The sequence below is a fragment of the Lissotriton vulgaris genome, chromosome 7 (assembly GCF_964263255.1).
Source record: "Lissotriton vulgaris chromosome 7, aLisVul1.2, whole genome shotgun sequence".
NCBI classification, from domain to species: Eukaryota; Metazoa; Chordata; class Amphibia; order Caudata; family Salamandridae; genus Lissotriton; species Lissotriton vulgaris.
The window spans coordinates 487,332,565-487,354,107 of record NC_141695.1 but is presented as its reverse complement, the minus strand read 5'-3'; the positions used below and the strand labels follow the sequence as shown (position 1 = coordinate 487,354,107).

Sequence of the window (21,543 nt, the reverse complement as noted above, 5' to 3'; positions counted from 1 at the left end):
AACCTCATTGTGGAGAGATTTCCCCTTCCCAGAATTGAGGAGATGCTGGCAAGAACAAAAGGTGTCACCCATTTCTCCACCATAGATCTCACGTCAGCGTACTATCAAATTGAGCTGCATCCTTCGAGTAGGAAGTACACCTCCTTCATTACGCCCTTCGGGTGCTACCAGTTCCGGAGGATGCCCTTCGGTCTAGCGTCTGCAGCGGCCGTATTTCAGAAGTTGATGCATCGGTTGTTCAAGGACATCTCGGGGGTGCAGTACTTCCAGGATGACATTCTGGTGATGGGCTCCACCAAGGGAGATCACGACAGAAAGCTACACAGAGTCCTGGAAGTGCTGCAAAGCAAGGGTTTAACTGCAGAGTGGAGCAAATGTAAGATTGGGACTCACTCAGTAACGTACTTAGGTCATGAAATTGGGACGCATGGTATATCACCCAAGGAACAAAATGTGAAGGCCATCAGGAATGCCAAAGCTCCGAGTACCAAGGAGGAAGTGAGGTCATTCCTCGGGATGGCCGAGTATTATAGCAAGTTCGTGAGGCACTTTGCCACCAGAACATACAGAATGAGGCAACTCATCAGAGACAAGGCAAAGTTTGATTGGGACTCAGAAGCGCAATCAGAATTTGAAACGATTAAGGATTGCATCAGCCAAGCTGTTCCACTGCAAGGTTACGTCCCCACAGGCAAGACCATAGTGACGACGGATGCTAGTGACAAGGGCTTAGGGGCGGTCTTGGCACAGGAAAGGGAAGATGGATCCATTGAAACCATCAGCTTTGCTTCACGCGCGCTGTCCCCGACGGAACAAAGGTACAGCGTCATTGAAAAAGAGATGCTGACGGTCACCTGGGCCATGGGCAAGTTTCGGCAGTTCATTTGGGGCACAAGATTCAAGCTTCAAACAGATCATAAACACCTGATCAAAGTCCTGACGTCCTCGGGCCATGATACAGCGACCCCGACGATTGCGAAAATGACACTAAAACTACTTGATTACACCTATGACGTGGAGTACCTACCGGGAACGCAAAACAGGGTAGCGGATTACCTCAGCCGAGCTGCGGCGATGGAGGATGCGCCGGAGGAGGCCCCGGACAAAGAGGAGATGGTGGCCAGCATGGAGGACCATGAGACGACGATAAGCTGTCAGGAATGGGCGGCTGCTTACGAACAGGATGCGGAGAAGGTAGAGATAAAAAGACATCTTACGTCCGGATGGCCAGACAAAAAGAAGCTCACGGAAGGAGTGCGAAGGTTCTACGAGATGAGAGAGGAACTGTCCCTGAGCGATTCAGGAATCTTCCTATACAGAGGAGAAAGGGTAGTACCGCCGGAAACACTGATACCCAAGTTGTTGAAACAACTGCATGAAGGACATCTGGGCATCGTAAAGACCAAAGCACGAGTCAAGCAAATGTATTGGTGGCCAGGCATGGATGTCCACATAGAAAGACAAGTGAGGGAGTGTGGGCAGTGCCAAGGAGCGGACAAAGTTCTACGACCACTCAGACCAGCCGTGGGAAAGTTTGATACCCCACAAAGCCCCTGGGAGAACGTGGCCATCGAAATACTTGGGCCCGTCCTGGACAGCAGAGGTGTGAACAAATATTTATGTGTGGTGATAGACAAGTATTCTAAATGGCCTGAAGTGGACATACAAGAGTCCATGGATACGGACACTATACTGAAATTTCTGACGTCTGTGTTCTTAAGAGAAGGTATACCCAAATCCATTCTTAGTGACAATGGGCCGCAATTTGTCTCAGACAAGTGGACTCGATTTATGAGGAGGAACGGGATTGAGTCAAAGCACACGGCCGTCTACCACCCAGCATGCAACGGCCAAGTGGAGCGGTTCAACCGCGTGCTAATGGGCTCCATACAGGCAGCCATCTCGCAGGGAAAAGACTGGGAGACCGAAGTAATGAGCATGCTGTGGGCCTACAGGATCACCCCCACGGTGGTGGGGTACAGTCCCTTCCAAGTGCTCAGAGGACGACTTCCGTTCACCCGGGACAACGTAGTGTGGAGGGAGAAGACCATCACCAGCAAGTGGTCCCCTGCAGTGGTTCAGCACAACCTGGAGAAGGCCCAGAAGATTTATGCTGCACACTACGACAAATGACGCAACACGAAGGAAACAGAGCTGGAAGAAGGTGAATGGGTCAGAGTCAAACTCCCTACCATACAAAAGAAAGGAGAAAGCAAGTATAGCCAGCCCTTACAGGTCAAAGAGGTGCGAGGCAGGGCGGCTCTCCTCAGCGACGGCAAAGTGTGGTCCCAAGACCGCATGGCCAGAGTCAACAAGATAGTAGTGTGGCCCAAGTCAGAGGAGGAGGAGATACAGGAGGAGTCCGAAGAAGCAAGGCCTCCACTGGTGCATAACGCACAAGACCTGTGGGAAGGAGCAGGAGATGACAGAGAAGCCGAAACTGCCAACACAGAGTCTACCGACAGAGACAGTACACCGGCCGGTGTAGTACAGAGAGAAGAACAGAAAGACGGTGAGAGATCACGAGGAGAGAGAGAGGTGGAAGAGAACATGCCGGTAAGACACACCCGCAGTGGCAGGGCAGTTACTGTGCCCTCCCGATATAGAGACTTTGAAATGAGTGGACACTAGTCATGATGTATTGTTACCGCTATGGTGCCATCCAGAGACAGAGACTTGGGGACATATGGGCACTTAGTGGGTTTGGGGGGTTGTTATCTTGTCACTGTTAAAGGGGGGAGATATGTGGTGTGCGCTCTAGTCTATGAGCGTGTACGCGATGACGCGTCACGCCATAGACTGGAGCGGAAGGCGCGAGCATGCGCAGTAGGCACGGATTGAAGGCGCGAACTGGGAAGTCGGCAGTTGGCGACCGGAGCTTGCGGTGAATAGACGCTCGGCGCCCTAAGCTTGTGATAACCTTGTACTATATAAATAAAGCAGTTCTTCACCTAAAGTGGCTCAGAGCATTGAGTGTGGGGGCAAGGAAGGAACATTATAGGTTCTAAAAACCCAGTCTGATATAATCAATATTAAAGACAATTAACATTTATTACACATTTCCCACTATACCAGTAGATGTTTTTTTAAGCTACAGCTGTGGCAATAAAGAAGTAAATGTAATAGTATGTTAAAGTGCCTTTGTGTTAATGTAAGTTCATCTGCCCATTACATTGTGTATCCAAACTAGAGGGGCAGTAATATGTGATTACCTGTCATGCTATATCCCTATTCCTGGGTACGACCAGTCTAAGAAAGGAGCAAGAACCTAGATCCTGGTCCGCCATGCCCTCCATCGAAACTGGCCCTCCAATTCACAAGGCTAATATAATACAGTGTATTACACATTCAAATTCTGACCCATTTTCCCTTGGTCACATTGATCAAGATGTCAAATCCATGAAAGAAGTTACAGCATATGGCCTATCCTAGTCACAAATTGGTAAAATGTTCTTTCTAGTATAAAAGAACGCCCATAGAAAGGATGACATTTTACAACAGATCTCTAGGGTAGGTAATGATTGCAGAAATAAATATGCTGTGGCATTGGGCAAAACGGTGTGGGCTGATTATCGGTAAAATATATTTTTTATCTTTTTTTTCGATAGAACCAAGGGATGATGGTCACTCTCGACTCTATTTACTACCACCATATCCAGCAAACTAGGCCACATTTCCACATTCACCAAGATATAGTCAATGCGAGAGCCAGATCTACCATTATCAAAAGTCATTGCCCCCATCCTATCGGACTTCAGACGCCCATTTACTGCACGCATTCCCTGGTTCAAACAAAGACCCTTCAAAAATATGGCTGATTGGGACCATTTCTTGATGGGTTGTAGTTCCAGACCCGGGATGCCCCACAAAGAATCCTCGTCCTCGGTGAGCATACCATCATCCAACCCCATAGGTTCGAAACAGGTATTAAAATCCCCCAATACCACCCTGTTTGTATTCACCGGTAAAGAGCTTAGGAATCCATCCAACAACAACGCAGCAGGAGAACATTTTCCCCCTTGGATACCCCTCATGTAGGTATTTACAATCACCATATTCAGTCCTGAAGACGAGATTACCCGTATGGCTAACATATCGGGGTTATCCAATGGGAACTCTTCCACTGTTACACCTGCATGTTGGCGTACCCAGATGACTAGACCACCCACTGGTCTACCCCTTGCACCCTTCACTGCAGGTCTAGAGTAGTTCAGAAACCCAACACGAAATATAGGCCCAAGGGCCCAGGTTTCCTGGAATGCCCAAATGTCAGAATTATCTATAAAGGTCCCCCAATCCGGCAGATCAAGCTTTGATTCAAGACCAGCAATGTTCCAGGAGCATATCCGTAGCTTCGACAAACAAGGGTCGATTACCCCCATCCCCATTCCTGCCGAGCCAAGTATGGCAGGGCATGGTGGACAAGGAGTAGGGCTAGCATCAAAGCAAGATGGTTGCAAACCTACAGGCAAAACTGGAGATAATAAATTACCAAGGATGGCTTTGTCAGCATTTGAACCAACGAATAACCCCTGTTCAGATCCCTCAGCAAATGTGCGACCATCAGCAGAGGGGAGAGCTGTTGTAAGCTCTGTAGATAAGGCAGGTAGCGACCACTCATATGCTGATTCTGATAGTGGGTTTGACCTAGGAGTGAGCGTACCCAGTGGACTGCCAACAGATTGCCCCGGCTGTCAATCGCACCCGTCGAAGCAAGAGAGAATATTGAATCTGTTAGAAGTTTCTAACGGGGTGAATGGTATCAGATGGTCCATTCTACTGTGACCATACACTTGGTCCAACCTCCCTGGTGGCATACAATAGTTTCTAACGGGCACTGTATTCCACCCATGATTGTTCCTAATGGGCAAAGGTCTAAAGGGTTGCCCCGTGTAACTATTGGTGGATGGCATATGCATATTAAGTTGGGTTTGAGCTAAACCTCCCGGAAAAAAGGGGGGACACACGAGAGATCTTGGGTAAAAAAAAGTTAAATCGTGTGGAACTATGGCACTGCTCGAGTTCCTCGAGGACCCATTCAGTATAAGTCTGACTGCCTCTGGGTCTCTAAAATTTATAACTATAAGGTCTCCCTCTACATTTTTTTCCCTACTACCCAACCATGGGATGCGCCTAATGTGAACAATCTCTCCATTAACGTGGTATGGGAGTGGTCTATTTAATCCCAACCAGTGCATAGTTTTGTTTTTTAGTTGGGAATACCCCTCCCTTTTACCAGCCTCTAGGGGTGGGACGCCAGTAAGCACGACCACAAAGGGCACAGAATCGGGAGGCAATTCAACATTGGGGCCCTGCAATTTAACTTTATTAGGTCGACTCAACCTTCCCCGACCCACTCGTTGGTTAGGGGGTGTCATACTTTCCCCTCCCTTCGAAGTTTCTCTAGTGGCCAATGCAGCTGATTTTACTGTTGTCACCAAGGAGACCCGCTGGACACCTTGCTGTGTAGCTGAAACTCCCAAGTGGGTATTAAGAGGGAGATTATTAACTCCAGTAGTGCCCTTAGCTGATCCCTTGGTGACAGCCGGGGGCTGGGCAGGAGCAATTTGGGCCTGGACTGTGACCCTTGATGAAGGGGCTGGCGTGTTATTAATCAATGAGGGCCCTGCTACTACATTATCGCCAAACAAAGACTCCAGATTCCCCAACCTTTGTTCCACCCTCTTCAAAATATCCAATATTGGATGCATAAAGGACCTAAGAAGGTGTTCAATAGACTCACATGGAACATTGGACATTAAATCTTTCTCTAAAGGGGGAAGGACTGACCTCGTATCACATGCTAAATCAGTGACAGACATTAGATCAGATGTATCCTGAACCTCAATGAACGTTGGTACCAGCACTGCAGGGGCCGGTGAAACTACCACAGAAATATCTTTTGTCTTGAGGTTGGATACAACTGAAACATTGGATTTTAATGATTTGCCAAACTCTAGATGGCTGAGCTTGCTTTTCTGGGGAGGCCCCCCCCCCTCTTCTCCGCTTAGCTGGAGGGGGACCATGAACTTTGGGGACAATGGGTAGCTTACCCTTCTTTTTGAGTAATTCCCTGGCTGGAAGAGAAGGCATGTTAGATACATTTGGACCTGTAGTATAAATACATATATAGTTTCCTTTATTGGCTATAAAACTTACAGAAGAGAACCTAATGCATTTTATCCTTGGGCATCATATTATCACAAGAGCAACTCGTCAGATTTATAGACCAGTCATTCATTTTTGGGAAGCTGACCAATCTATGGAATATATCAAGTCTTAAGCGATGGAGACAAGCCTAAAAGTAGTTAAAATCAATGGATACTTCATGACACTTGGTTTGGGGATCTCAGCAATCTAAGGTTTCCCAGACGTATCATCCCTTCCTCTTTCAAGGTCTTTCTACTAATTATGTCTAGTGTTTTCGGTTTCTCAAAATAGTCGGGGTAGCCCATATCAGGGAAAAAACTTTGTACAAAGACCAGGAAGGTAATTCTTAAGTGTGAGCTTAATTTAAGGCAGTCCCCAATTATTGCTTGATTGAGTCTTGATATTGTGATGTCCAGATGGTGGTAGCTTTATTAAATCTATGATATATTGTGCGCCCAATTCGGCATGGCCTACATATATTGATGTGCTTTTAGATGTTGCAAGCAGATATCTAAAAAATACATTTTCTACCATTTGGCAAGCTGTACATTTTTTATGTCCCCACAAGCCCGCCCCAAATGTGGCTATGAAAGTGGCTTTATAGATCTTCATCATCACTTCCGGTGGGTTAGAGCCCGATCGTCTCGCAAAACTTCTGTGGGCCATGCAAGATTTACTAAATTGTAGCTTCCTGTTGGCAATGGCTTTATTCTATAAAACATTGTGTAAAATAAAATCCCCAGATAGGAAAAGGTATTAATAAAACCAAAGATTTTGCCGTCTATCCTTATATCTCTACATTTCCTACTTGCCCTCCCGCATCTCATAATAACAGTTTTTTCTTGGTTAACGAGGAGGCCTAGTTCATTCATATATTGTACCAAATTTGACAGCAGGGGCTGAAGTGCCAAGGGGTTCCTATCTGTGGAAGATCTTTTGTAAATGCCGCAAGTTCCTCACCCACACTGTTTCTATATAGTGAAAACAGGAAGTTAAAACTTACTATACAAATGCTACGGATGGTAACTATGCTGTATTCTCAAGCTTTCGGTCACCGGAAATAGTTTAGAAACTCGATTCATTATAATAGGGAATAACAACTTGAAAAGGGGACAGGCCCAGGCATGTCATACAAAATAATAGGCTGGTGAATGGACGGGATGTATATCTGGGCTGGGTGTGAAGATGTAGGTTCATTGTGTTATTTTTTTTCTAGAACAGCTGGGGCAGTATACACAGTCACACAACTATTAACAAAAACGCACCCTAAAAAAGCAAGGCTTTGCCAAAGTGTTTTTTATATATAGAGCTTTACACCACACTAATGCGCTATAAATTACATATGTCGCTGTGATCCAATGAATGGTGCTAGTGATTTATTCCACCTATTGCATATAGTGACAATCGAAGTTAGGATTGTTGTATTGTGATTTTCAAACTTCTGAAACCCAAGGACATTGGGTAATGAAATGAGCACGTTCTTTATCACATTTTCATTTTTGACAAACTGTGCATTTATTGTAATGGAAGCAGATACACCCCCAGCCAGAGCTCAACCGTGGCAATGTCGATCCACTAAGAAAAAAATGCAAATCCCCTGTAAGCATGTCAGTAAATATTTCAAATAAACTAATCGTTTTTCAAATATATTTGCACGAGAAGTTGAGAAACACAATTGTGCTCTGGCAGGTGATTCACAAATCGACTAACCGAGACTAATACACACCGAATCCTACTGCATACAAAAGACCGTGGTTATGATAAACTATGACTTTTCATTGAGAATGCTACATTTCAAAAATCAAACGCACTACAAACACAGCCCAATTTTAGAGAGTGCCTTTGATTGAAGAAGACGGTAGTACATTGCCTGGTGATTTGCTATTTATTAAAAGAGAGAAAATGATGTTATTTGCTGCAATTTCTATGGTCTTAAGGAGCATGAAAGCTGGAAATGTACCAGTAATGTTGGTAAACGCTGAGGCGAATGACTGTAATTTTAATTTTCTTTGACTAGAGACGACGTGGGAGCGGCCAGTCAGCTCGCCCAGCAGCCCGCAGAGCCCCCTCACACAGAAGACGTCGCTCCCCGCAGGTACAGTTTAGCAACAATTTCTAAGGCTGATAATGTATGACAGGATATAGTCTCTTCTCTCTTTCTTAACCATGAGGGAAAGACGGCTTTGTGTTTTGAATGTTCCAACTTGCACTTTGCAGCGGTCTTCAGACGCCCTGGTGCTAATGCATTTGACTTTCTGCTTTTTGGGAGTAATTGAGGAATGTGGAGACATTATTTATCCTGTTCCCCACCCATCCTTCGTGCTTTCGGCCGGCCTGTGGTGTGCAAGCACTGCAATCCGTTACCATGACAATCACCCCAGAGGTAGCTGCGGGAACGTTTTTGAAGTGCTACTATTGTGAGGCATCCGGAGAATTGATTTAGAACTGAAAGGCAGACTGATTGCTGAAGCAACGGTATCAAGCGTAGCTTTGGGGAAGGGTTGGTGTGGTACTCCAACGTTCAGTTACTAAATAAGGATTGCTCGCTTATAGCTGGCTCAGATTTGAGCTTCATTTGTAGCCATGACCACTGAAATTATGCAAATCTGCGTCGTGACGTTGGTGGCATTATTATGGACACATGCCCCGTAATCCACAATTTTCTGCATAATTTGCAGATGTCAACAAAAGTGTGTGTAGCCTGTAAAGACCAGAAGTTAAGATAAAGAAAGAAGCAAGTGCCATGAGCGGAGTCATGTAGTGACAGACTTTTTGCCAGAGCGCAAGCAGTTGACTTTCAGTTACTGTTTACAGTATTCTTTCTCACACTGGTGGTCATGATGTGAAGAGATGGTGCTGATTTAACAGTCGGTCATTCCTGCATTCAAATAAGTTCCAATAAAAATTTTCAACCACTCTGTTGGCACAATCTCATTTTTTACAGTCAGTACTTAATTTGTAAAAAAAAAAAAAAAAAAAGTGCCAGGGCCCCGTCAGGAGGCCACTGCTGCTTGCCCCACATTGCCCCCATTGCGCTGCCGATGACAGGACCAACACAATTACTATCCTTCAAGTGTGACAGTTCGAATTATTGCAGAGCTCCAAAGCCATAAGAATAGCTTGGGTGGCAGGTAATAGTCATTTATAATGTATGTTAAATTAATAAGCAACTGTTGTTGTGCTTTTCTCTAAATTAGATAGCGTCTCCGTGTGGCAGACTGTCACAATCGCCAGTGTTGACAATTGAGTGCCAGGGCGGAGCACCAAAGACCACTGGCTCAAATTAAGCACTGATTACAGGCAGACTACATCTAAGAACATATCTTTTTTAGCAGTGTTTGTGGTATGGTATAATTAGATTCCCCTCATAACCAAGAAGTCAGACCTGAACACTGATTTGCATGACATAGTTGTTGTGCACGCAAAACCTATTTCCATTTGTTGAAGTGTTAAGCAGTTTCACAAAGGCGTTTTAAGTTTTTCATGTCATGTTTAGTCTCGTAAGTCAGTGAAGGTCATTCTGGGACTTGGCTTTTGTTTATCCCATGATTAATTCAGGACCGTGATTCCAAAACTAAGACTGTTGGGTGTTAGAAATTGGGTTTCTGGTTGGCTAGGGTATGCACCTAAGCTAGGTAGAACCCATCACTCTGGTCAGGGTAAGGAAGTTACACACCCAAGATAACCCCTGCTCACCCCCTTGGTTACTTGGCAGAGCAGTCCGGCTTATCCCAGAGGCAATGTGTAAAGCGTCTGTGCAACACACACACCAGTTACACTCTAGGCACACCATAAAAACAAGGTTATATAAAAATAATCTTTGTATTATACATAAAACACATTATACCACTGTCACATAAATTACATTGCCAACTAGGCAATTGTCATAACATCGCATGCAATAGTGGTGCAATAGTTCCAAGACTTATAAGTTGTACATGTCATAAAAACATTGTGAAAACATTATACATAACACCACATTTAATGCACCCTCACTGTACATAGGGTGCAGTTTCTAAAAATAACAGGACTTGTTACTATGTCTGTGTCCAGTATGAGCCCAATTTTCATCAAACCGTAAATCAGGGCAAAAATGGGGCTACCAAACATCCCTGTACATACATCACCATAAATTCATAGCGGACAGGGCATCTTTTTCTTTTAATAGACCCTCTACTAATGTGGTCCCCGATTTGGGAAGAAAGATAGGGCGCAGGACCTCCTGGGCCCTTACTATGAGGTATACAGTAATTCAGCAATTTCCTAGAGAACACCTGCCCGAGGGCTGATAGGACCCCCGTCAGGAATCGGTCCTGCAATCGTGAATGGTGGTCCCCCAGGTATGTTTTGCCAGAAAGGGGGGGCTTCCACTCTGCGTCCACTCTGCGGATTCAGTTGGGAGACCTCCTCTGGTCCCCCCATGTGCTAAAAACAGTCTGCCTGTAGGTGGGCAGGGCTGCTGGTGAAGCAAACGGTGCAGGCCTCAGTGGGGAGACTGGTTGGTCTGAGCTGGACCACCTTGGCTGGTAAAAGCAGTCTTTGAGGTCCTGAAGGCACGACAGCTGGACATTCTGAGCCAGCACTTCCATCCTCAGCCGGGATTCTGTGACCTTAGCGCGGTCATCCGCCCGCAGTGCAATGGCCTTGGTCTCCCGTCTTCGTTCAGATCAGCTGCTTCTTTCGTGTGTGCCTCTCACTGTGTCTTTCGTGTTGGCGGGCCCTCCTAGGAAGGTTTCTAACAGGCAGTCAGTGAACCAAGGGGAATGCGGCTGCACCTAGTTCCTGGGCTGCAGTACAGTGCTGTCCCCCTTTGGAAAGGGAGGGGTGCCATGTTTAAGTAGGAGGCACGTCTGGGATGCTGCTGCAGGCCCACTCCATCGCTGGAGAGGACGGGGGGTGCAGCCAATACACTCTTCACTTGGGCCCTGAAATCGGGACCCCAATAAAGCGCTCCTCTTAGACCTGGCATCTTTTGGGGTGTTTCCCCTGTCTTTTTGCTTTCTGGCCTCCTGTTGGTATGTTGGACTCATTCTGCTAGTTTAGTGCCTCTGCGCACTTTCTCACTTCTGTTCAGTGTTATTGGTCAAGTGGTCTCACTGTAAATTGTGTTTATGAACTGGTATATGCATGTTTGGCTTATTTGATTTACTACTAAGTCTCTAGTATAGTGCATTGTGTGAGCCAAGGGCCTGGAAAACAAATGCTGCTAGTGGCCTGCAGCACTGATTGTGCCACCCTCCGAAGCAGCCTTTAAAAGGTGCCAAATCAACCATTTTCTTACATGTAAAGTACCCCACAGGTTGGCCCAAGGTATCCACCTGGGCAGGGTGCAGTGTATGTTAAAAGTAGGACATGTACTTGTGTGTGTGACATGTCCTGGTAGTGAAATAATGCCAATTTCGTTTTTCACTATTGCAAGGCTATCTGTCCTATAGGCTAACATAGGAGTTACTTTGTAACATCTTACAAGTATAACTTTCCATTTGGACAAGATGGAGAAATGGAGTATTGACTCTCTGAACTCAGAATTTAATCACACATTTTTTATGGAGATGGTTTTCAAATTGTGTGTTTCAAAATAGCACTTTGTAAAGTAGTTATTTTCTTGTTTAACCATTCTCTGTGTGTCTGCTGGTTTGTGTATTGACTGGTTTTGGAGTGACAGTGGCTGGGGATGTACATTCACTGTAGACAGTCACAAGGGGGGTTGAGTTATGCCCTGCCTTTCCTGGGTGACTCCTACAAGAGCTGATTAGGCCTGGTCTGCATTTAGAGTGGTGGGAGGAGTTTCAACTAGCACCTGAATAGCCAGTGTCTCCTCTACACAATGCTGTCTCCACCCCCTTTAGTGAAGCTGGGACAGAGAGGGTGGAACTGGATTGGACTGCGCTCAGATACCCTTGCCACAAAGAGAAGATGTGGTATATATATTGGGGTCCTGAACCCAGGACTTTAGCACTCTTTTGGATCAAGGAACCTGCCAGAGCTGTAGAAGTAATGAGGAGGAACTACTATTTTGCTGTGTGCTTTGCTGTGTTGGCCTACAGTACTGCTTCTGTCTTGGGTAGAGAAAGGACTGGACTGAACTTTCTGCAACTTTTTTGAGTTTCTCCAAGAGCTTGAGGTAGAGCTTGTCTCCTGTTCAAAAAGTCTCAGGAACAGCAAAGACTTCAAGTTCATCTACTACCAGCACTGAAAACTTTTTGCTGCAACAGAAAAAAAGCAGCCCATTGCCATCAACGATGCTGCTGCCGGTACAGCAGAGGGCACCTCCGCACTACCCATCGCAACCCTGGTCTCACCAACGATGACTCCCAACGATGCCACCGAGCCACTCCTTGCACCACGACCAGTGGTCACTGCACTTTGTGCAGCCTCACTTCACACCGCCGCCTGGTATTCCCGCGATGATGCTCCACGTCAACATCAACACTGCTGCTTGCACTGTGGCTTGAGGGCACCGCTCATAAGTTACACAACACACTGCCCCCTTTTCACACTGCAACCATGGCCCACTGGTGCCATCCACTCCAGCTGTCAGCCAATGACCGCGCTTCAGCAATGGCGACCCCGCTGCCTGCACTGTGACCTGTGGTGCTCGTTGCGGTGCTAGCATCACTTCGCACCACAAACCTGGTCTAACCAACATCATTAAATGACCGTCCCTGAGCCGCTGCCTGCACCCTGACCAGAGGGTTCCGTATACTCCACCTCTGCACTTCACACTGCAGCCCTGATGCCAGTGCTCCTGACTTCAACCGCATGGAGTTTGATCTGCAATGGGAGTGACTTCAAGGGCTCGATGCCTCCTGCACCAACCTCTGGAACCAACTCTGGCTCTTCAGGGCTCATTGTGAGGCCACTGATGCCCTGCATTTCTTAAGGGTCTTTTTGCTGGTCTTTTCAACACCATAGCTGGCTCGCAATGCCACGGTGAGCCAGAACTATTTGGATTTGTTATTCACAGCACCATGACCACCCGAGTCAGAGCTATCGAGTTCAAGGAACTGTATTTTAAGTCTATTTTGGCTTATTGATATTTTTAGGATTTAAATGGAGGACTTTTATCGTTTTTGCTATTGTTTTGCACAGATTAAACATTGGATATTTTTCTAAAACTGGTGCGGTGTCCTTTGTAGTGTCTTCATTGTATTACTACTGGTTATGTGCAAATTGTTAAAAATTGTGTTTCTGGTTAGGGTATACACCTAAGCTAGGCAGAACTAACCACTCTAGTCAGGGTAAGGGGGTTATACACACAAGAAAACCCCTGCGCACCCCCTTGGAAGCTTGGCAGAGCAGACAGGCTTCTCCAAGAGGCAATGTGTAAAGCATATGTGCAACACACAAACGCACCAGTGACACACAGGATCACCACAAAAAGAGACTCCACATAAGGTTATATAAAAATATCCTTGTATTATGCATAAAAACTCATTAGACCACAATCTCATGATTCACTTTGCCACTAGGCAATTATCATGACATCAAAAGTAGTGCACTGAAGTTGCACACTTCAGGAAAACATTTTCACTGTCCATAATCTGTAGTTCCTAAAAACAATACTTTTTGTTCGGTCTTAGTAAGGTCTGAGAGCGACATCACTCCTGACATCAGGATATAAACATGCAGTTGTTCAGATAATACCTAAATCAACCTACACACAAAGCCACAGTGCTTCTATGCCCCTCCTGTAGGTTATATGGTGGCAGGGCACCAGGTGCACAACTATAGTAATGTTACTGGCCTCCCGCAGGTGGCAGGTCCAGAAAGGACGGAGGCCCCTAGGGTGATCGTGGAACCACCCAACACGAATGCCACATGTTCCCTCACCCTGTTATGATCCAACTAACACTGTCACACTTAGTTGAGGAAGGCGTGGGGAGCTCGCCGGGCTACCACCTCTACCAATGGACAAGAGGCCAGCTGCATTCAAACATGCTGGGCCGCTAAGTAGTGCCCCCGATCTGTTCCCACATGCAGGTGTCACTTCTGCAGCACGCTCTTAGGGCAATGTTGATGGACCAGGCTCACCGGGGCCTCTGTTCCTTAAAACCCAGCCGATTCCTTCTATCTAGGCAACTTGGGTTGGTCAGGAAGCTACAGGAGGTCAGTGAATAGCTGAAAGGAGCACTGCTCTCTCTCTCAGCTCTCTTGGAGGGGCCACAGTACAGGCTTTCCATGATTGCTTCAATGTCAACTTCACTGGGCTACACTTGACGATCGCTAGTCCGATGCAACTACTGGCGGCTCCCAATTGACATGCAGCTTCCTTTCCTGTAACACCTGACCACTCCAAAACTTGGGTTGCTACAACAACCAGTGAGCAGGGCCAGTCTCCTTCACTGCTCATTGGATGCTATGGCGTTCTGCTGGGGCAGCGCTGCCTCTGATTTCCACCTCCTCATGGCAAGGACAGTAGCGGGTGGTTGTCAGCTCAGAACTCTGGAACCAACTGCAGAGCGGGCTGGTTAATTTCCAGCATTTTCCTCCAGCACTATTTGCAAAGTGCAGCACTGCACGAGCTGCAGGGCAGACAAAAGCTCTCCTCATTCACTTTTAAGAGAAAAGAACTGAAGGAGCACAACACCTTGTGCTGGTCACTTCTTTAAAAAAGAATAGAAGTGCTTGTTAATTGTTTAAGCTCTTTCTCAGCTGGAGCTTAGGAATCCAGCGCTACACACGCGCTCTTCACTTCTCCTTTACTAAGGTGAAGAACAGTCCAGTCTTTCATCTGCTCCAGCTAGAAGCAGCAACTGTAGGCCGTCCCACTCCACACACCAGGCCAACGCCCCTCACACAGTTCTATGCCCTCCTTCCAGGCAGGTTATTTTAAGATCCAACCTGGACATTTTCCTATGAAGTCTTTTATCTCCCTTGGACTTCCAACAGGAGGCAAGCACACAAAAGCCCTAGGCGAGTCTTCCCAAGCAGGATACCACAGCCGGGTACAAATAGTCAGTCCTTTTCCTCCACCACAGTCAAAAGCAGCAACTGCAGTGCAAGCCACCCCTCACACAGAAAAGGCTCCTGACACAGTCCTTCCGCTCTTCTTTTTGGCAGGGTCCGCTTGTCCTTCAAGTAATCTAAAGTCCTGGGGTTTTAGGTGCAATACTTACACCCCATTTTGTCATTGTTCATTTCGCAGTAAGAGTCTCGGAACCCAGTCCAAACAAGTCCTATCTTCCCTGGTGCAGCATGACCACAGGGAGATGACAACAGCATTGTGAAAAAGGAGATGCAGCCTATTCAGGTGCTAGTGAAACTCCTCCCACCACTCAAAATGTAGTCCAAATTTATTCTGCCCAGTGATGAGTCATCTAGGCAAGGCAGGGAACACCCCAACCCTCCTAGTGAATGTGCATCACACAAACATGAGATGCAGAATACACAAACAGCCAGAGGTGAACAGAATGGTGAAGTACGAAAATGCCCACTTACTAAAAGTGCAAAAACCTATAGGGGTTAAGCCCAAATGACCAGGGCAAGGTAGGGCTATTCAAAATTCAGAACACAAAACAATGAACCCGGCTCCATACTACTGTACACTCCTACTACTCATGGAGTAACCAACAGTCAACTCTTTTATCTGTCCGAATGGAGTTTTTGTTAGACCATTCCTGTTTCTTTAAAAGATAATCAAAACATTTTTTTTGGACTGAAAAAGAAATACAGACTTATCAAATTCACACATGAACTTACATGCATATACAATTTACAATAACATATACTTAAAGATAAAAATGGACTTAGACACTGAAAAAATTATTAGCAACAGCTTGCAACATGACAAAATCAGCAAATGAATTCATACATTAATCTGATGCAAAAACATTTTTAGAAAAATTTACATCATATACAAAATTGAGTAATAAACATGAAAATATCCAATGTTATGAACCACATATATTATTCCAGCTCCAGCGTCAAAAGAGTATCTGAATAGTGTATCAATCATTTATTGAATAGTTTCCTTCAACACTCGCCGCATTCAGAATTAACTAAATGCCTCCCAAAATGCCAACGCGTTTCAAGACCCAGGTGAATAGCACTGGGACTATCATCAGGGCTTCATATAAATGGACCAGATATTCTACAAAAAACAAAATAAATAAATGATGCAAAAACAGCGTCAACCGGAACTGACTCTCTCTCTTGTACATGTAACTAACTTAGTGAGTACCTGTTTTCTAGAGTTTAGAGCAGCCGCTCCAGCCCGTTTACTCCAAGAGTTTTTGGCTTTTCTGCCACTGGACTCATTTATGTTACTGCTTACGAGGCTCCCTTAACACTTTGCCAATATACATTTCTGAAAAGAAAGAACCAAAGTATTGAATATATCTACTTCCACTCTCGACTTACAAACCCAGAGGGAAGTGCCAAAAGGATATGTACCTTTACTGCAGAGTATGGGCAGGACTGAGTTCCTTAAGGACTCTTTATTCTACAAATAAAAAAACGATATTGTCCTCATTTAACAATGTATCCAAACAAGCAAAATGCATGAAGCACTTTAAAACACTATTAACAAGCGGACTTACTTTACCGCATCTTCACCAATTCAAAACTCTGGCTATAATGGACTATCCTTTTGCTCAAATACAGGCGTGCTTTCCTTCACGGGTATTATCTATAAGAAGTACAAACATAAGCGCATTTAAGCACACGGTCGTATGTTTCTTAGTATTGTAATTTTTAATCAAACAATCACAGGGGCAAAACAGTGACTTACTTTTCATTCAAAAATGAGAAGGAATATTCAACTTGTGCACCATGCTGGTTGTGACTCAACTCGGCATCTCAAACCAGAGCACTTCCTGTTTGGAGAGCTATTGTTCATGGGAAAAGGAATTTTGCCCAATCAAAAGGCTCTAAAGTCCCTCTTTTTGCAATTGCTCATGAATTGCTATATGGATTTGTAGTATACACACAATACTCTAGATAATTCAGTCATACCATTCAGTCCCGTGGAGGCACTATCAAATTTTAAAATGAGATCAGCTTCCTTTCTCAATAATGCAGCATCAATGTCAAAATAGCGTTTACTTGTTTCAAAGCTAGAAAAAAACATCCATTTAAAATCCTTCTCAGTATGGGAATTGTCAATAAAGTGTTGCACCATAGGGGCAGTCAACACTTTCTTTTTAATCCTAGAACGTTGCTGCATGATCCTTTGATTTATTTGTTGATTTGGTTTGCCAATAAATAGTAAGGGACACGGGCAGACAATTGCATACACTGTTTTTTGATTTGCAATTAGTGAATTCTGAATGGCGCCATTTGGTACCATTATGGGAAAATTCAACACCATCAATGGTTCAATCACAAGCTGCACACGCTCCACATTTATAATGGCCCTCAACAGGTTTTAATTGCCATTGGGATCTTAAAGGCTGTTTATTTTGGATGGGAAAGATGTCTGCTCGTACTAGTTGTTGACCAATACCCTTGTTTTTTCTCATTGCGAATAGGGGTTTTGGAAAGCCGCATTCAAATTTTTCAAGCAAGTGCCCATTTTTTATTATAACTTGCCTGAATCTGTTTGTATCCGGACCAAACGTGGTCGCACAAATCATACCTTCCAATGGTGGTTTCTCCTTCTTTTGTGAAAGATCTTCCCGAGGCGTGTACCACGCTCTCTTTATTGAGGGCTTCAGGGGCTTTTTTGGGTACAGACATAGGATCATCTGTTCTTTAAATAGTGCCGCATGGTGTTCAAAATCTGATTTTGATGAACAGTTGCGGCGTATTCTTAATACTTGTCCATACAGAAAATTTTCTTTCAAGGTCCTAGGATGAGCACTTGTATGGTGAAGGATGGTATTATTCTCAGTTGCCTTTCTATGCAAAGTAGTTGTTAACTTTTTATCATTAGGCTCCACTTCAACTTCCAAAAACGTCAGCTTTGTCCTACTCATGGTCAATGTAAATTTAATATCCTGATGGTGGGTGTTTAGCGAGCCATAGAAACTTTCCAACTCTTCCTTAGGTCCATTCCACAAGCACCAGATGTCATCTATATAGCGCAACCATAGCACTATATAAATAAGATGGAATGCCATGAATTTGATGAGTTGTCCCAATGGATGGTGTTGTTTGACGTTGACGCTGGAGCTGGACATATGTGGTTCATAACATTGGATATTTTCATGTTTATTACTAACTTTTGTATATGATGTACATTTTTCTAAAAATGTGTTTTGCATCAGATTAATGTATGAATTCATTTGCTGATTTTGTCATGTTGCTGTTGCTAATACTTTTTTCACAGTGTCGAAGTCCATTTTTATCTTTAAGTGTATGTTATTGTGAATCGTATATACATGTAAGTTCATGTGTGAATTTGATAAGTCTGTGTTTCTTTTTCAGTCCCCCCCAAAAATTTGTTTTGATTAACTGTTAAAGTAACAGGAATGGTCTAATAAAAATTCTATTCGGACAGATAAGAGTTGACTGTTCGTTACTCCTGGAGTAGTAGGAGTGTAGGGTAGTACAGTACTTAAAAAAACACATTTACCAAAAGGTGCACGGATAAATTCTGAGTTCAGAGAGCCTATACTCAATTTTTCTATATTTTCCCTATGGAAAGCTACACATCTGAAATGTTACAGAGCAGCCTCAATGATAAGCCTATTTGACAGATGGCCTTTCAATAGTGAAAAACGAAATAGACAGTATGTCACGATCAGGACGTCACTCACTCCAGTACAATTCCTACCTTTCACATACACTGCACCCTATCCATGGGGATACCTTGGGCCTACCATAGAGGTGCATTACATTTAAGTAAAGGGAAGGTTTGGGCCTGGCAAGAGGGTGCACTTACCAGGGCAACATGGCAGTTTACAACTGCATGTGCAGACACTACAATGGTATGTCTGAAACACATTTACAGTGCTACTCATGTGGGTGGCACAGCCAGTGCTGCAAGCCCACTAGTAGCATTTGATTTACAGGGCCTGGCACACACCATGCACTTTACTAGGGACTTACCAGTACATCAAATATGCCAATCATGGATAACCAATACAGAGAGCATATGCACTTTAGCACTGATCCTTAAAGTGCTCAGAATCCTATAGCCAACAAAAACAGGATCAGAAAAATAGGAGGCAAAAGGTTTGGGGATGACCCTGCGCAAAGGGACAAATCCAACATAAATCCTTTACAAATCAAGAGAGAAAACCAAATTACACAAGCACCCTCTTAAAAGTCCATTAATCTATGAACATAAATGTAGGATAGTGGTGTTATTTCCAAGGTTATTACACCAACATCATTCAATGGTTCAATGGCAATTCAAAGTATGGATCCAAAACCAAATCTTGTGCTTCAAGTTCTTTATTGTTCAAATAAGTTAAAAGTTTCCCAGCTTTACACTGCCGACACGTGTTTCGCCCTCTCCAGGGCTTTTTCAAGGCTGGAAACATAAAAATTGCAATAAGTACATCTCATAAAATATATACACTAAATATATACAGTGTCCCTAGATATATACAATTGGTCTGTTTGCATGGTCTCATATATACAATCCCTTACACATACATTCAAATTTACATCCCTAGAAAACCACTAAAAACAGGGACATTAACATGTTGCCTATGAGTTGATCACAAATACATTAAGAAGCATCAGATACTGCCTATAAAGTCATCACAAACACATCAAGAAGGGCCGAAAAGTCCATATAGTTTCAAACTACGAGGCTATAGTCTCATGATACTGTACGTGTGGATTTGGCATATTAAAGGTTTCTTGACTCCAGCATCTAGAGAATGTCAAATGTCTGAGCAGTACCAAGATTTTATTGATTTATCACATGACCATGTTCAAGATTAAATGACACAGTATTTAGCAAAAACGCTTGGATTAGAATACACAAAATGCAACTGTAATAAGATAAAGACCTACCTATCTTGTTCTGGTCTTATGCTGCTCTGGCATCGGAGAGGTCTAGAGTTCGAAAAGATACGGGTATGAAGCGTTTATGCGAAACCTAATGAAGATGGAGTACAGCATATGTTATAAAACTATTAGGATCAAGACGTTTCAAACGTCTTGATTAGATAGGTAGGTCTTTATCTTATTACAGTTGCATTTTGTGTATTCTAATCCAAGCGTTTTTGCTAAATACTGTGTCATTTAATCTTGAACATGGTCATGTGACAAATCAATGAAATCTTGGTACTGCTCAGACATTTGACATTCTCTAGATGCTGGAGTCAAGAAACCTTTAATATGTCATGTGACAAATCAATGAAATCTTGGTACTGCTCAGACATTTGACATTCTCTAGATGCTGGAGTCAAGAAACCTTTAATATGCCAAATCCACACGTACAGTATCATGAGACTATAGCCTCGTAGTTTGAAACTATATGGACTTTTCGGCCCTTCTTGATGTGTTTGTGATGACTTTATAGGCAGTATCTGATGCTTCTTAATGTATTTGTGATCAACTCATAGGCAACATGTTAATGTCCCTGTTTTTAGTGGTTTTCTAGGGATGTAAATTTGAATGTATGTGTAAGGGATTGTATATATGAGACCATGCAAACAGACCAATTGTATATATCTAGGGACACTGTATATATTTAGTGTATATATTTTATGAGATGTACTTATTGCAATTTTTATGTTTCCAGCCTTGAAAAAGCCCTGGAGAGGGCGAAACACGTGTCGGCAGTGTAAAGCTGGGAAACTTTTAACTTATTTGAACAATAAAGAACTTGAAGCACAAGATTTGGTTTTGGATCCATACTTTGAATTGCCATTGAACCATTGAATGATGTTGGTGTAATAACCTTGGAAATAACACCACTATCCTACATTTATGTTCATAGATTAATGGACTTTTAAGAGGGTGCTTGTGTAATTTGGTTTTCTCTCTTGATTCGTGGTATTTGCATTCAGTTGCATTGCTCAAACACCCCTGGTGGTGGGTGTCTTATCAAGTTCTCAGTGCACCTCTATTTGATACCTCACGCATTACGTACCCGGGGAGAATAACTACAACAGTAGGTGCGGACGTTTTCTCTGATGGGAAACACTACCGCCATTTTCTTTGTATAAATAAATCCTTTACACACTGCCTCTGAGATGAGCCTAACTGCTCATGCCAAGATACCAAGGTAGTGAGCAGGGGTTATTTTAGGAGTGTATCCCCCTTATCCTGACTAGGAGAAAGGGTCCCTACGTGGACAGGGTAAATATCCAGCGCTCGTACTAAAATTCTTTATAAATGATGTCACTACATAAATTCTTTATAAATGATGTCACTATCAACTACCACACTTACCAATTAATACCAGGCCCATAAGAAACAATAGGGCGGCTGAATCATGAGGCAAATGAATCTAATATGTTGTTGATAAACCTATATACAATAAACAAG

General features: G+C 43.9%; 1 protein-coding gene across 2 annotated transcripts in view; it reads left to right on the top strand.

Annotated features, from left to right (window-relative positions):
• The window catches only part of GAS7 (growth arrest specific 7), a 1,296,657-nt gene that overhangs the window by 790,079 nt on the left and 485,035 nt on the right, over positions 1-21,543 (top strand). For both annotated transcript variants that reach the window (XM_086930551.1, XM_086930552.1), the window contains exon 3: positions 8,168-8,245. In XM_086930551.1, coding sequence (XP_086786677.1) covers positions 8,168-8,245 — 78 coding nt within the window. The remainder of the gene's footprint in view (positions 1-8,167; positions 8,246-21,543) is intronic.